The sequence below is a fragment of the Telmatherina bonti genome (genome assembly GCF_933228915.1).
Source record: "Telmatherina bonti genome assembly, chromosome: 22".
Classification (NCBI taxonomy): Eukaryota; Metazoa; Chordata; class Actinopteri; order Atheriniformes; family Telmatherinidae; genus Telmatherina; species Telmatherina bonti.
The window spans coordinates 23792234-23809152 of NC_136631.1; the positions used below are offsets into that span (position 1 = coordinate 23792234).

The 16919-nt window shown below is 40.2% G+C and overlaps 1 protein-coding gene across 2 annotated transcripts in view; it reads right to left on the bottom strand.

Annotated features, from left to right (window-relative positions):
• Positions 1–393: 393 nt before the first annotated feature.
• The window catches only part of sptb (spectrin, beta, erythrocytic), a 43571-nt gene continuing 27045 nt past the window's right edge, over positions 394–16919 (bottom strand). For both annotated transcript variants that reach the window (XM_079262127.1, XM_079262126.1), the window contains 21 exons: positions 16472–16674; positions 15837–15927; positions 15310–15456; positions 14758–15024; positions 14168–14392; positions 13601–13690; positions 12917–13207; positions 12448–12578; positions 12057–12261; positions 11282–11505; positions 10891–11041; positions 9794–10038; positions 8721–8859; positions 8283–8367; positions 7785–7981; positions 7605–7687; positions 7082–7145; positions 6750–7000; positions 6163–6336; positions 3661–3703; positions 394–3258 (listed from right to left, as the gene is read on the bottom strand). In XM_079262127.1, coding sequence (XP_079118253.1) covers positions 3064–3258; positions 3661–3703; positions 6163–6336; positions 6750–7000; positions 7082–7145; positions 7605–7687; positions 7785–7981; positions 8283–8367; positions 8721–8859; positions 9794–10038; positions 10891–11041; positions 11282–11505; positions 12057–12261; positions 12448–12578; positions 12917–13207; positions 13601–13690; positions 14168–14392; positions 14758–15024; positions 15310–15456; positions 15837–15927; positions 16472–16674 — 3501 coding nt within the window. In that variant the 3' untranslated portion in view covers positions 394–3063. The remainder of the gene's footprint in view (positions 3259–3660; positions 3704–6162; positions 6337–6749; positions 7001–7081; positions 7146–7604; positions 7688–7784; positions 7982–8282; positions 8368–8720; positions 8860–9793; positions 10039–10890; positions 11042–11281; positions 11506–12056; positions 12262–12447; positions 12579–12916; positions 13208–13600; positions 13691–14167; positions 14393–14757; positions 15025–15309; positions 15457–15836; positions 15928–16471; positions 16675–16919) is intronic.

The window sequence follows — 16919 nt, forward strand, 5'->3', positions numbered from 1 at the left end:
AGAATTGATTTTTTTGCAAATAACTACAAATAATCCATTATAAAATTTTTTTAGTAATTTTGATTGTTTTTATTGATCCTTTTACTAATTCTTGGCATTATACCAGCAGAATGATGGTCTGGCGACTGTGTTGTTTTTTTTCCTAATTAGAAATTAAGAATGATGAGCAAAAAAAAAAAGTTTTGTACGTCAATATCAAAGAATCACAATTTAAATTGAATACAGCTCTGACACACACACACACACACACATATATATATATATATATATATATATATATATATATATATATATATATATATATATATATATATATATATATATATATATATATATATATATATAATTAGTTGCCAAGAAAAAGGCCAACCTTCATAGTCTCAGGATATTCATTTTAAACTTTATTCTCTCAAAATGTATATTTGCTGTCAACATTTTTCCTCGTTTCCTGATATTTTACATGGCGGGAGAGTACAAAATGCAGATTAAAAACCACTGAACAGAAATGGGAAGTGGAGTAAACAAAGTGGATGAATGTGTCGGAGTGGAAGTGTCAAAATCTGATTTTACTGTAGACGTAGTGAGCAACAAAAACACGACTCAGTACACAAGATGCAAGTCTTTCAAACCATTTTCAGCTGCACTTGTAACAGATATTGGACTTCTTTTGTAGCATACATGTGATGCACACTGCTGCCGCACTCACAAAAGACCAATAGATTTACTGTCTAGTGGTTTTATAAATATATGTAGACGGCACTACTGCATTTCCTGAAGAACTACTGAGCTGAACAGTCGATTTCTTACACATGGCTTTTATTATTTCATTGAGGTCACTTGAGTTGGGATTGTAGTGCCCACAGGACAAGGCAAGACGGCAGTGTGAGACTGAAAGCCACCATCCTGTTCAGGAAATATCTGTTCAGAAACTATTTCGTATTTGCATGTACTAATTCTAATATTGTGTTGGTTAATATTCAGTTAAAGCCTAAACGTCCTCCCATTGCATTCACAATAAAGGTGCATTTCCTCAGATCTACAACAAGCATGCCTGGTTCTGTTGTTGGATCTAGAAATTTGGACGTTTGTTTAGCCTTCAGGTCGTCCTTCACTGTGGCTGGTTTTAATAAAACTTTCATAGTGGTGCAGGTTTTTTTTTTTCCCTTAACATGCTTTCAGAAGTGGGAGCACCTTGTTTAAATCCTAGTTTGCTGTAATCAAACACTCAACATTTGATTGTCTTTTTGCGTTAACGTTTTGTAAATTAACTCTAACCAACAAGACCGGAAGAGTGCTTCCTAAAGCAAGCCCAACTGTTAAAACAGGTTTATTACAGCAAGACTTTCTCCCCTCAAAGTGTTCATGGAGTAATGATAAAACCCCAACACGCTTTTTCTTTATATCTGTATTTTGCTTTAATGTGTTTTTAACATGAATTGAACTTTCTTAAATAACTAAAAACTTAGCTTATAACTTCTAAATTTGTGTTCAGCCAACTTGTTTCTTTTGTAAACCCTATTTTAAACTTTGGTTTGGGTGGTCTTATTGCCTTAAATTTAAGGGGAAAATTAATGCATATCTTAAAAATGTGAAATTTTCATCACATCTCACGACAAACCAAGCTATCCTGACCTTTCACTTTTTAAAATACTCCACTGAATTCAGCAAACTTGCTGCATGTCTGAGTTTTTAGCCTGAGTTTGCAACTTCAAAAAAGAAGACATGTTGTATCACATGAGACTTGAACCCATGAAGTCATGATGACTAGTGGAGCCATGTAACGGAGGTATAGCAGAGCTCATTCTGACTGATGTCAGTCTAACCTCTACACTAATCTGCAGCATGTAAACAAAAGTTGCTATTTATGTTTCTGGCAGAGTTTGAATCCCCTTCCGGTGCTAAACATGCTGCATAATGTTGTTTTACTTTCATTTTTAGATGAGTAACTAATGATTGGTTGCAGTTTTGAGTGTCTAAACTTGTCCTGGTAAACAGGTTGGTGCCTGGTGACTTTGTCAGACCTGCGTTTTGTGAGCCACCGTGATGAAACAACCCCCCAGATTTCTTCATGCTAGCAGGAAGTATTCCCATTTTCTGTCACTACAAGCCAAAGTTGGAGATAAATAAGGCATGTCAAGTTGGTCTTGCTTGAAGTTTCAAGAGTATCATGATAGCACCATATCAAACTGACATAAAACATACTTCATGCATCTGTAGATATGCGTGTATATATCCTATATTTATGTTAATGAATAAATATTATGCTTTTATTTTGATACACAAGTGTACGTTAACAGAAATAACTTACTGGTTGAGACAACAGCCTGAATGGATCTATAGTCAAATTGTGTCACATGACTGCTTTTATATCCTTAATTTCCAATTAAAAATATTTAAAAAGTCAAACCTTTGATAGTGCATAGAGTTGCGGTTACGCTTGGTGTGTGTATGCACTGTACAGCACTGCACTACTCTTTACTCCTCATCAGATCTTTGCACGGCATTTTACAAAGCTTTAGATCATTCACTTCACTCTGGCTCTGAGTAGCATGTAGTGCTCCAAACTCAAACAGCACAGTATTACAGTTCACAACCATTTTATAAGGCAGATTAATCAAAGTACCATTCAGTACTCTTGAGTCACCTTATGTTCATTAGAGGCCTTTATATTGTACATGGCTATATGAAATCATGCTTTAAGAAAGCGAGAAGTTGCAGGTAAATAATAAAAAGAAAATGTTTTACAAACATTCTTTGGTTGAGTGTGAAAGGAGCATTCCTGTGCTTTAATTTAATGCTTTTGAGTTTGGCATTTGTTAAAAAGAACACAAAAAGAAAAAAAGAAAAAAAAAGGACCTTTGTAATTATACATGGGCTTAAATACAGGCAAAAAAAAAAGTGATGGTTAGGTTAATAAACTACAATATCTGTTCATTCTCACAAAATAATATAAAAAAAAATCTGGTGATAAAAACCTTGCTCTGACTTGATTGTACACAAATACTACTTTCTCTTTCCAGGTTGCCAAGGCAACTCCCCTTCCTGATGGCCTTCCCATCTCTTTCACTTCTTCTTGGCAAAACGGCTGAACTTCTTCTCCTTGTCTTTCTTGGCAGAGCTGGGCTCAGGCAGGGCAGCTGAGGAGGAGGAGGGTGCGGGCAGGCTGTGGGTTTTGGACCCCGAGGGCCCCGACGCCTCCTCCGTTGCCAGGGTCTGAACGGCCTTCTCCATGGCCTGGCTCCAGCACTGGAGCTCTTCCTAGAATTAAACACAAAAAACACACACACACCACTTTGGATTACAAAGGGAAGTCCACCTCCAGAGGGAGCAGTGTGTGTTTGTTTGTCTATTTGCGTAAATGAATGAGCGGAGGCGGTTACGCTTTTCAAAAAGAGCCGTTTGTGTAGTAAGGATAATGGCAAACTCACTAAGAGCACACCCAGTTGCTGGCATTTCAGAAAGAAATATTTAAAATCATATTCGTGTCGTCCACATCCAGGAACAAACGCTAAACCTTCTCCTGTGTGGAATGTTGCTGTTTTCTCTGCTGCATGCAGCAGCATGCGGGGTCAGAGGTCGACCAGAAACAAAACACACGATTCATTGAACACATGTTTAAACGATCATTCAGTGCTATTTTCTAGCATGTAAAAAACATACCTCATCTTTACACTGGAACAGATATTCACTGCCATCTCCAAGACTGGGGGAGAGAAAAGAAATATATATTTTTATTACAAGACTCACAGGTGTTCTTATTCAGAGAAGAAATGTAAAATAATTTGTTATTGGCTGTGTGGTCACTGATGTCTGAGGTTAGATTAAATACAGCCTGAAGCAATTAGAGATTTAGTGATAACTTCCTTGAAATGCATGAGTGTTTACTTATTTGGCAGTCGGCACCGCTTGCACATGTTTTGTCGCTCGTTCTGTATTTAAATTGCATTTGTTATTTGAGAGAAATCTTTGTTTCTTCAAATGTGACTTGATTGACCCAATAAAAACCAAAGCGTATCATATTTGATGCAGAGTTTCTGAGACGTTTTGCATCATTTTATGCAAAGAGTTTGCTGGAAATCCTGTTGAACACAATCTGATACTTGTCTTCTGCCCACTAAAAGATACCAGGAAGCAGAAGATTACACTATAATAGTTTTGACACATTGCATGATAATACATAGAAAAAAACCCAACCCCAAAAAGAAACTTTTTTTTTCTTTTTTTCTTTTGTTAGGTTTTGTTAAAAGAGCAAATAAAGACCTCAAATAAAGAAATAGATTTTTTTTTTTTTAACCATTTCTTCATGGGTCGGGTATTAAAGGTTTAGCGCTTTTAAAAGGTTTTTGTTTTCTCTTCGAAGCAGGTCGTCATGTAAACTAGCTTTTCTGAAACATCTGCTTATGTTTGAGGGGTTTTTTTTGTTGTTTTTTTTTAGGTGGTTCAGTTTAAAGGTGGAGTATGTGGGAGTTTCAATATTTTCAAAATAAATTAACTAATAAAATAACTACAATCCTAATTAGATAAACATGTAGGTTCCAGTCTGTCCATATTTGATGCGTTATTAAATTACATGTTTAATTAATGACAAAGACCCTTCTTAAATGTTTGCCTACCAGTAAAAAAAAAGTGCTTTTTGTCATTTGTCATTAATTAAACTTGTAATTTAATAACGCATCAAATATGGACAGACTGGAACCTACATGTTCAAAAAACTATCTAATTATGATTGTAGTTATTTTATTAGTTAATTTATTTTGAAAATATTGAAAATCTTACATACTCCACCTTTAAAGTTCCACATCTTAGTCCTGCTTCTTCTTGGATTCACTTTTTCTGTCTGCCTCTGTGACATTAGTATCCACGCTCCACTGACATAGGCTGTCGCGCACCCCCAAAGTAAATTATTTCTACTCTCAAACTTAACAGCAGGCAAAGTGGATTGGGTTTTTTTCTCATTAAATGGTGATCCGTTTTCCCTTCCCAGCATACTATAAAGATCGCACACACATAACTCAGTTTTAACTTCATCTGTCCACAGCAGTCTGGCATCGTCCCAGTCAGTCACCACTCCTGTGTCAGGTTTTGCTTTTTTTTCCTCCAGAAGCTTTGCAGTTTTAACTAAAAGTTTTATTGATCTTTCACATCTTGTTTGTACTTCCACAGTTCATTTTATTCCTAAATCCTTAAACAACTACAGCACATTGCAAATTTCCAAACTGGAAGAGATTTAATGTTTTTCTAGGCTTTCCCTGTTTGGACAGTATCATGAGAGAAACGCAGTGATAGTATGAGAAAAAAAACCCTGAAGCTGTAATCAGCTGACACTTCCTACTCACATTTAAAGCCTCATCAGTTAATGAAGAGCTGAGACATATTTTTTAAACAGATCATTAACGTTTGAAAGCATTTATTTTAATGTATGTTTGCTGGAGGGATTTCCATTGTTCATCACATGAAGAAAATGGGGAAATTTTGCACAAAATAACCTGCACCCTTCTGATTTGTTGTCATTTTTACGACATATCAGGAGACCGCAGATAGTTTCTGAAAATCAAAGAATAACAAAGTGAAAGCTGAAGCAGCCCTTCAGCGCTGGAAATGATTTAGGTAAATTTACCATGTATTCCATCAAGACCTGTATCCCTTCAGGAAATAGTCTTATCCCGGCCTCTTACCGAGCATTAGATAAAACAGACGGTCTCATATTGCGCAGTTAAATATGTATAACGCTGAAGTCAGAAGGTGGTTAGCTTAGCATAAAGACTGGAAAGATGTTCCAACAGGGAGCCTGGCTCTGTCGAAAAATAAAAGAAAACCTTACAGATTATACTTCATCTTATTGATGGGCACAATAATTGAAAGCAACAGGTTGATGTGTCACATGAGGGTTAAGAGTCAGATGATTTCTCAGCGGAGTGGTCACAGTGGGAGCAGCGATTTCCTGCAAACTCTGCCGGCTGCTTGGAAACTTTTAATGCAACCACTGACAGTAATTATTTATTTTACAAGCGCTTTTCTTGCACATATAGAATGTCAGAAAGTGCGATACATAAAGTTGCACTGCATGCTGTCATCTACAGTAATCCTGTCCAAATGATGCTAATTATCAATATGTTCTCTTTCTGTTAAAAGTGAGGAAGCTAAGACTCAGAAGATGCTCACCGTAGCTTGGCAACATGCTTCTTCTTCTTGTAGTTGGTGAGGATCTCCCAGCTGGCATTACTGAGAGACAGGGGCTCCTCGCCGTGATACGTCACTCCATGGCCAAAGCTTTTTGCGTCCTTATAGGCTGAGAGCTGGCCCTGCTTCAGCACACAATACAAGTTGTTCCACGACCTGAGAGCGACGAGGAAGCAGAAAAATCCATGTATTTAATACTTAAAATAATTTTAAACTACAATTAAGTTTTATATTAGCGTAGATGTTAGAAATGTCGTTTTACAGTGTCTTATTCACAATTTTTACAATGTTGTGGTGGGGAAGGGGGGCCCCTGGGACACTCCGGGCCCATTGGCCTCTGCACTTTTACTACGGCCCTGAGCGTTACACCTTATGATGTAGTTATGGCACAGAATGTTTCTATTAATATAATTACAGCTGATCATGTATTTTCTACTGAGTTTCACAACATTAGGTATTTGATTTTTTGGGGGGGAACAATCAGAGGACTTTTGAAATGACAGGCACTGTGTAGCATGTAGTCAACGAGCTAAAGCATACAAAAACAAACATCTCTGAGGTCATTTTACCTGTTTGAAGCCTTCTTTCCAGAGCCCTCCACATCATGTTTGCGGCCCAGCATGCCCTCCATCAGGACTGCCTGGCTTCTGACGGGCTCTGTGGGCATGGTGGCAGCCCTCTCTGGCTCTTTTGGAGTTACTGTAGAGACAGAGGGCTCCAGCTCAAGAGAAGCGCTCTCTCTCATTTCTGACACCATGGGTGCTGTGGAGTCACCAGCAGTCCCCTCCAGCTGACCTGAACTTGGCTCCATTGCACCGGACTGGAGCAGGAAAACACATAAAACATTCATTCATTATACAATGTGCGTGTTCAGAAAGGGCAACGAAGAAAACATACTAACCAGAGTTTGTTCCTCAATGGTGTAGAGCTGTGAAGATTCCTCTACAAAGCCTGTATCTTCTCTCCTGAATAGCACAGGACAGGGAGAGACTATAAGACGCATTTGAGGTTTGAAATGTCCTTTAAACGAATTCCTTCAAAAATTCATTAAGTTTTAAAGTTCAGTCACTAATGTGTGATGTGTGTTTTACAATAGAAAGGTGTGTGTGAGTTTGACTTAATGCAAACTACAGCAACTTCTGTTTATGTGGGAATAAGAAAATGTGTCATCCAGTTCCGTGTTGTGAATCATTTATATGTTTTAAGTAGCTTTCGGATGACAATGGAGCTTTAGGGCACGGAGGAATAATCCACACTTGGCTTTAGATCCAGACAGAAATCTGAATCACTTTGTTGTTGGTTTTAATCTGTTCATGGGATTTACCGACAAAAAGCAAAACACAAGAGTATCGCCACATTTGTCCTTTCATGATGTCGCTCACGCTGTGCCGTACGAACATGAAAGCTTGTGTTTGCGTCTGTACCTGCTGTCTTTATCGGAGCGTTGCCCATCTTTAATGAACTGCTGAATTTCCTGTTGCTGGTTCCTCAACTCCAACAACTCCAGCTGCAACACAGGAACGTTCTGGGATCAGTAACCTGACATTATGCGTTCCTGCCAACACTTTTGTTTAAACTCGCGCATCTGACCAGATTTTGCCTACCGTGGTGAGGCGTTCCAGTGCGGAAAAGCGTTCCTCCCATGCTGCAGTGGATTTCTCAAAGGCTTCGTGCCTCTTGAGGAGCTTCTCCACCTCATCCACGGTGTGGCCCAAGTCTCTGCTGGTCACGTAAGGCTCCTGAGCGATCAGCCACGCCTCAGCCACCGAGGCATCTCGTGCAAACTGACACACCTCCAGCACTGAATATGTTGAAAGGAATATTTAAAAAGCATCTTTTTTGAGCCAAATATTTAGATGGCAGTTTCTCATTACAGGATTAAATCAGGATATTTTCTTCGAAATGGATGTGATTTTCTTTGTTTTTTTTGTTTTTGCACATAAGGTGCAAAGCTTCTATGTGTAAAATTGTTTGTACAAGTATGATTCTTCAGGAGTAATTATAAGACTTTTTGGCATTTCATTGAAGATTTGTGAAAGGAATCATGCATGTAGGGGATTTATTCTTAAGCCATGGTGTAAGGCATGTGTAGTTTTACTTACAGAGTCGAAGCCAGTCCCATCTGTCATCCCATTTAAACATCATTTCCTTCCTTTTCTCCATCACCTGCACCAGCTTCTCTTTGATCTGACACAAACATTCATACAGTCATGGTTACATGTCAGAAATATTAAACAAGTCAGGCCCAAGACTGTCTATGATCTTCCAAGAATTACTATTGTGAAGCAATTAACTGAGCATTAAATTCAGGCCAGGGTCAATAGCATGTTTAAATTCTTTTGGCTTCTCCATTTGTAATTAATGTTTGCTTCAAAGTCTCCCTGATGGATGTCAGAAGAGCAGGATTTTTCTTTCCCAATCGCTTCCATTGTGCCAAACAGGAACAATCACTCTCAGAAAAGTAATTAAATCTAATGAAAGCAGCAATTTGATTCCCAGCTGAGGATGAAAAGAGGCCATATTTGCTGTTAAGGCCTTACCTCAGCAGAGTCTCGGTGCCTGCGCGTCAGCAGAGCCTTGCCCAGGTCTATGCAGCTTGTAAATTTGGCTTCCCTGGCTTCAATCTCTGAACGGATCCCCTGGTGGTACTTTTGCAGGAGCTCCACCGATGAGACGTCCCTAACAAACAAGAGGAAAGGCTTTAAAGTCGTGACAGATGGTGGAATGTGGGAAGATTTTCTGCCTCTGTTGGCAAGAGCTGGAACTGCAAAGATAGTCTTCCTGCTGAATGCAAAATAGTGCGATTTTTGTCTTTATGGAGATAATTAGTGCCATGGAGAAGATATTACAGACAAAAACACTGTTGTATATTTTCCCTGTGAACAAATTTAATTTTATTGTAAATCCCAGGTGTTTTTCAGTGGGAAAGTTTAAATATAATATTGTGCCTTTAACCAGCTTGAAACAATGTTTAATTTAAAGTAAACCAATATCTGCCCATTTTAAACAGCTCTTTCCACCACCAGGTGGCAAACGCCAGGTTGTGAGCAAAGCCACAAAACTGCTACCTCCGCAAATGACCACAGGTTGGCAGTAATGAGCAAAACTCACCCCTCATCCCTCCTCCTTGCCAGCTCCAATGAGGGCAGGAATCGCTTGTGAGCTGTAGCTCAGAGTTGCTCTGCAATAAATGGGCTTATACTCACCCTACTGGTGGGAAAAATGTACTTTTTTTTTTACTGGTCAGAAAACATTTAAGAAGTGTCTTTGTCATAAATTAAACTTGTAATTTAATAACGCGTCAAATATGGACAGACTGGAACCTACATGTTTAAAAAACTATCTAATTATGATTGTAGTTAATTTTTTAGTTAATTTATTTTGAAAATATTGAAAATCTTACATACTCTACCTTTAAGTAACTAAATAAAAACCTGGACTCTGATAGTCGGAGCAAATGGCTTCTGGTTCGTTTTCAGCTGACACGTTTTAATTTTCCATTGAGATAAAAGAAAAGCAACTTTTTTTTTGGGAAATTGCAACATTAATGTTGATTTCAGTGAAGTATAAATGATTGTCTTGATATTTAATGCACCGTTTGAGATGTGCACACCTTGGTTTCTCCTGAGTCTCTATCTGCTGGATGATGCTCTCCATCCAGGCCAGCAGGTCTCGCACCAGGCTGAAGAAGCGGAACTTCTCTGCCGTGTCCACCAGCTGCGCCCTGCGGCCGTCGGAGGCATCCAGCAGGCCCTTCCAGGCCTCCATCACCTCTCTGGCAGTGGCCTGAATGGCCTCTGCTTTATCCCCTGCATACTGGGCATGAAGCCTTGAAGCTGTCTGCTGGAACTCTTGAACCTGAAGGAGAGAAAAGTCAATTAACAAATGTAATTTCAGTGTTGTTTTAAGAGTTTGCAAACAGTTTTCAGTTCACACAAGTAGACAAATCAGGCAAATATTTACTGGTTTGTGCTCAATTTATTTCTAACCAGCTTCTAAGCGAGCTGCCTTACTTTAGCAGCTACATGTTTCGCACATCAGCAGTTTAAAGGTAGAACATGTAAGATTTTCAATATTTTCAAAATAAATTAACTTAAAAAAATAACTACAATCATGATTAGATAGTTTTTTAAACATGTAGGTTCCAGTCTGTCCATATTTGATGCGTTATTAAATTACAAGTTTAATTAATGACAAAGACCCTTCTTGAATGTTTTCTGACCAGTAAAAAAAAAAAGTACTTTTTTTCCACCAGTAGGGTGAGTATAAGCCCATTTATTGCAGAGCGGCTCTGAGCTACAGCTCACAAGCGATTCCTGCCCTCATTGGAGCTGGCAAGGAGGAGGGATGAGTTTTGCTCATTACTGCCAACCTGTGGTCATTTGTGGAGGTAGGAGTTTTGTGGTTTTGCTCACAACCTGGTGTTTGCCACCTGGTGGTGGAAAGAATCACCTTGAAATCTGACATACTCTGCCTTTAAAAAAAGCTGGCACAAAATAAAACAAGAAATGAGAGTTGCTCCTGCCTCCCTTCTTTCTTGGACTTAACGTTATATAACATCACCCACTGCTAATGAGAAAAATAATGATTTTCATAATTCCCCTGACTCTTCAGCAAGTATCTTAATGATCAGTTTAAGGTTGTAGAGTCATGTCACAAGGCATGACTCATCAAAGTTTGCTGTTACGCTGCTTATTTTTTGTGTTATACCTGTTTTCCCAGAGCGGTGATGTCTCTTTCAAAGGCAGCATGCATTCTGTGGAAGGATTCTGCTTTGCTGAAATCGTCCCCCACATCCTCGGGCAGCTCTTTTTGCTTCTCGTGGATCTGAGCCACCAGCTCCTTTCCGTCATCAAAGTACCTTGAAGCAAAAAGCATGGACCCTTAGTATCATCACATTTATTATTCACCATCCTGCTCTCCAACAGATTAAGTTATGTTCTGGTTTATTTAACTCATCACTTCAGTCAGATGCTCTTATATCACAGCTGACAACCAAAACATGAATATTTAGTTTTATTTGTGGTGAAAAAAAGAGACAAATTTTAAGATTGGACATTATGATTCATCTGTGCTGTTTTTTTGTTTTTTTTTAACTTACTTGAGCAGTTCGTACGATGCTGTGAGGAGCTGAGCCCGCGTGTCGATGAGCTCCAACAGATCAGCCCAGCTCTCATTTATGCTGTCCTTCCACTCTGCCAAGGTGGCCGCCTCACTGTGCCCGGATTCAATCAGCTCATCTATTGTCTGGTTTACCCCGTCCACTCGCTCCTGTCCTACCATCCCCGTCTCCCGGGCAAAGTCTCTGAATTTATCCCTTAGAAGCTGATAAGAAAAGAAATGCATGTAGAAGTTTGTCATTTCCTCTCACTGGAATGGATGTGCAGACATTTAATAAGCAGAATAACTTTGGCTTTTCTCACTTCTTTCCTTACACGTGAAATCCTGATGTAAAATAAGAGTGAACCTTCTTAGAGGACATCTCAGGTCTCAGAGGGTTAAATATAGACTTTCATGTCAGTGAGCATGCCTATCTTATCTTAAACAGCAAGGAGAGCAGTGGGGATTAACCCCAGCGGCTACACATCTATCAGTTCTGGAAAAACCAACAGGATTTGTAGATTCAAGGGATAAATCAAAACCTTTTTTGACTTTTTTCACTATTGTCAGAGTGGGAAAATTGTTCTTGGGAAAATAGAAAATTTAGCCAACTTAAAAGGAGCTGACAGATTGGTAAAGCTGGCTTGAAAACTGACAGTTAAAGGGACTTAATAGTCTAAAGACAGAAAAGATGCAACACTGGTGAGTATTAAAGTACGTGCCTGTCTCATTATGTTGCAAAAACCCGAGCTTAAATAGTTTTCCGGTTAATATACCGTGACATGGTCCAGGTCTTGACCCATCTCCTGAGAGGAGGCCACCACATCTCTCTCTGCGATCCAGTGCTCCAGGTCCTTCACCTCTCGGCTCAGCAGGAAGTGGTGGTAAGTGTGATCCAGCTTCTTCCTGCGGTCCTCTGCCAGCTCCTTCAGGCCTGCGTATTGCTTATCTACTTGGCCCTGTCGCCTGATGATCTCCTCACTGCATCAGAATGAAAGGAGAAGATGGGAAGAAAATTGGATTCATTGACTTGGGTGGAAAACAACCTCAGAAAAATAGGTCAAAGAGATTGGATTCAACTTTCCTCTAGATGAAGCAAACCATTACGATACACATTTGCATGCTTGTCACTCAGCTGACTATACATCAAATCTGTAAAGCACAAACCCATCAGGATGGTCATCTGCAAACATCTTCTGGGCGCGGTCGGCCAGCTTCTGAATGGCGTCGGCGTAGTCATCCACTGCCTGCTTCAGAATCATGTGGCGCGTTAGCATCAGCATGGCGCTTTGTTCGTCCTGGAGAGATAGAAAAGAGGAGGATAAGAAAGAAAAAGACAAGCAGTAAATAAGCAAGAAGGGACAGAAGTCTGTGCATCACAGAAAAACAAAGTACTCCAAATTTAGCTCTCAGTAGAAGGCACCACTTATTTTAAAAAAGAACACTGAATCATAATTATAGAGATTCCAAACAAATACTCATGTTAATTAATTGAGTTCTGGTGTTTATGTGAGCAGACTGATACGCCTCACCCCGATTAGAATAATAAGATTTTTAAAGACATTTGTCGAAACTTCTGGGAGTGATTCATCCCTAGTTTTTGTCTCTAACACATAAAAGTGTCTCTGACCCTCACCTTGGCCTTTTCGTCTGCTATCATGTAGAGCTCCTGCTCCCCAATCCAGGCCTCAGCTTCATCAGCATCATTGTAATACTGCTGGACCAAGTTGGAGCCATTTAACCTCTCTCTCCGTTTGGCCATCTCGTCCTGCAGCCGAGCCCAAGCCTCTTCCAGCTCCTTCAGCTGGTCTGTGATCCGCTCCGCCTCCGGTCTTCCCTCCGCGCCAGCAGCAGAAGCCATCCTCCTTCCTCGCTGCAGTACTTCATCGACACGGGGCTGGTGGCCCTCGATCTCCCTCTGCAATGTCTGAAGGGGAGGAAAAAACAGACGATGAGTAATCTCACTGTACTGCACCTTAACAAAGTGAGCTCTCTGAAGTAAAAGAGTCACACGTTTATGCCAGGCTGCATTTAATTAACTCTGGAGGAAAATTTCCAAATGCTCTCTGCAACCAGCTTCTAAAATCAAAGTATTCAATACTTGCATTGTCTTACAATTGAAATTCAAAAGGTTTAGCTGAAATATAGTAATGCAAAGTCTTCGGCTCAGCCTCCAGGAGACTGTAAGGGCCACTTTGTGTTATTTTATACTTTGAAGACAAAGGTATGAATTGATTTAGCACAAAATTATATGAATCGTTGCAAGTGAAGTAGAAAAATATGTTTAACTGAAACGTTTGTGCAGAAAAAAAATCCACACCTGGTTCTTTTTTAACAGCATTTGCACCGTTTGAAGATTGTTGCCATGCTCCTGTGACATTGCCAGCGGCATCCTCTCCTCAATCCAGAGCTGCAAACACGACACAAAGGAAATGTAGATTTTCATCATAAGGAAACAGAAAACAGAACATGAAATTTTTCTTTATTGATCTCTGATGCTCACCAAATATAAAAAAAATGTCCACAACTTCTTCCCTTATTTAAAAAACTTGTAAGTTTCCAACACCTCAAAAATAAAAATCCTCATATGATAAACTGGCAAACGTGGCTAAAAAATAAATTAGACTGAAGATTTTATTCATTTTATGGAGACAATAAGACATCTTGAAGTTCAGGGTTTTTTTTGTTTTGGCTTTATTTAAGTAAAAAAAAAAGTGTTGTCTCCTAGTTGTTTAATAACCCCATTACTCCTCTATTCCATGAAGAACTGATGCAACATGTAAGTGCACCTACACACATATGCAGAGGGCAAGGTTAAAGTTTGACGCTTATTATTGCAGTTTGGTGTGATCACTAAAACTTGCAGTGAAACTGGATCCATGCTTACAAGCTCATCAGCGAGGTCTCTGTAGAACTGATGGACAGCTTTGGCGGCCTCGAGCTTGCTCTTGCGCTGGGCCAGCGGTGTGAAGAGCTTCTGGAACTCCCCTTGCAGGGCCTGCTGCTCTGCCTCCAGCTCCGGCTGGTCTTCTCTCGGACCGCCGTGCTTCCTGACGGCCTCCTGGAGCTCCTCCAGCTCCCGCGCCCGGTCACGAATCTGGTTCTCCGTCACCTGATGTAGAGCAACGTGATTACAGAGAAAAAGATGCTTTAGCCTTTCAGGAGCCTCATCAGGATGCAGAGGGTAAATCCCCCCTGAAAGTTAGTCTTGTCTTTTAAATGTGTGAAACTCAGCTGAGCCACACTTTTTTTTTTTTTTTTTTTTTTTTAAACTTGTGCAAACTCTCCTGGAAAAAAGATGGAACAGATCAGGCCTGAGTTTTACTAAACTTAACACCAACTTAACACCATTAGTATCATTTGTCTCCTTTCTCATTGATTCAGATGCCAACCGGAAACACACACATGCTTTCTTGCTCAAAGTTAACCCAAAGAAGTTCCAGTGTAAAAGACTATCAAGGAAGACTTGATACACACCTGATGCTTTTTGAGCTGGATGTTGGCGTTTGTCAGGTCTTTCACCTCCTCGTCGCCGCTCTGTAGCTGCTGCTGCAGCTCGCCCAGCCACTTCTTCATATCAACCAAACTCTGGTCGAAAAGCTCTGAGCGGTTGGCATCGAACAGCAGCCGAGCCTTCTCCTGAGTGGTGGACTCCAGTTTGTCCCACAGCTCATGGAGTTTGGCCAGACGCTCCCTCACGATGGGCTCAAACTCAGGTTTGGACTCCATGAGCTCCTGACCTTCCTGTATGCACGAGAAGATTTTGTTTTTAAAATGCTCAACAAGCGAGAGACGTTTTGGATTTGTGGAAAAATTCATTTCTTTATTATTATTCATTTAATTTAAACCTTTTATTTGCACCATTACCACAAATAAATGCATGACTTTAATTATTCTATTAACAGGTTTTTCTTAGTTAAATAACCCTTGAACTTACTAGATAGAACACAGATAAGACATAGCACACGCAAGTCTAACAACAGTAAACATTATGAAGGTTTTCAGCATGTTCATTCAGCTTTTACTCACCTGGTCTACTTTGTTGAGCCAGTCCTTGTTGGAAGCCAGCTCTGCCATGAAGGCCTGATGTTTAAGCCACTTGCTGTGAAGATTCCTGGCCTCATCGTACGAAGTGTCCTGGGCTGTCAGCATCTTCTCGTTGATCCACACAGTCAGCTGAAGAGCAGCAAGAAGAAATGATTTGTAAAGAAAACAGAAATCCTGCTGCTGTGTGTGGGAAAATGAGTCATCAAAACATGAGCTATTAAAGTCCGTGCATAGGAGACTTTATTCATGCAGGATTTACGTCTTTATCTTTAGGAAAAAAAAAGAGAATTAAGCAATTATTTAAGTGGAACTCCAAACCCAGATTTAGCTCCTTGTTATAAGCATACTGTCTTATAATCAGCACAGCAGGATGTGTTTAGCAAATTAACCACAATAATCAGGACTTAAAAAGAGGAAAACACCATAAAGTCAAGTGTAAATGAAGGAATAATTAAGCCAATAATTAAGCTATTAACTGGCTGATTGGATAAACAGCAAACTAAACTCACATCTTGAGTGTTTTGCAGGAAGTGCTGCAGATCGCGGTTATCTCTGAGCTTCTCAGACACCTCCTCAGCTCGACGTTTATTCTTGTTGCGCCTGAACAGCAAGCACAAATGTAAGGGCATAGTGTGTATTTAAAGACAATTTCAGACACAGGAACTCTTTGCTGGTCTCATACAAATCCCCGCCCCCCCCCGTGATACAGCGCAAGCGGGATGCTGTACGGATTCATGTGAGCTCCACCTTTCACTGAAAAGAACAGGTTTCTCTGCCTCACTGTGAAAAAAAGCTCTCACTTACAGATCAATATCCATTATTGCAGGTGCCTGTCTATCAAGCTGAATAGTGGGAGGTAATGGGGGTAGCTCCCATGTCCTCTGTGCAGCCTCTTGTTAAAGCTAACAATACAGAGATAAGAAAGTCTTTTCACTGCTGAGCTGAAAGTCTGAAAATGGAAAGATCTCCCTGCATTAAGTCAGTATCTGTGCTGGTGCCTGAAAGCTAAATCCTGGGAGAAAAATGCTAAATCCTGCACATTTTACTTCTCCTCTGGCACCTAAAAATAAATGTGCTTATTACATTTGTGGAGCGGAAAACAACTGTTATCGTGTTTCACCGACCAAAAGCTGGAATAACTGACCTGTCCTGGATTGAGTCCATTTTCTCCTGAACTTTCCCGGAGTACAGGTTGTTGCCGTCGACCAGCCGCTGTCCGGTCTGAAGGGCGCCATCAATCTTGTCCTCGTTGGCCTCCATGGTGCTCACAAAGTCCTCGTGCTTCCTCAAAGCCTTCTCTGCTCCATCCAAGGTGTCGGGCTTGTCTATGTGTGCCAGTGTGTACTCCTGCAACAAAACAGCCATCATGAGGTTGAAAAACTGACCAGGAAATGGAAGGAAAAAAAAAAAAAGTTTTCTGTTTTGGAACAAAAAAAGACCTCCTGGCTGCATGACACAACAAATGTGCAGAGGTGAAACTAACTGCGCCGCATTCCTGCCTTATAGCACATTTCTCTTATTGCCTGCAGCATCACTAACCAGTGATTTACGAGCCATCGGAGCTGTTTGAGCCCTTCCACGTAAACACAAAC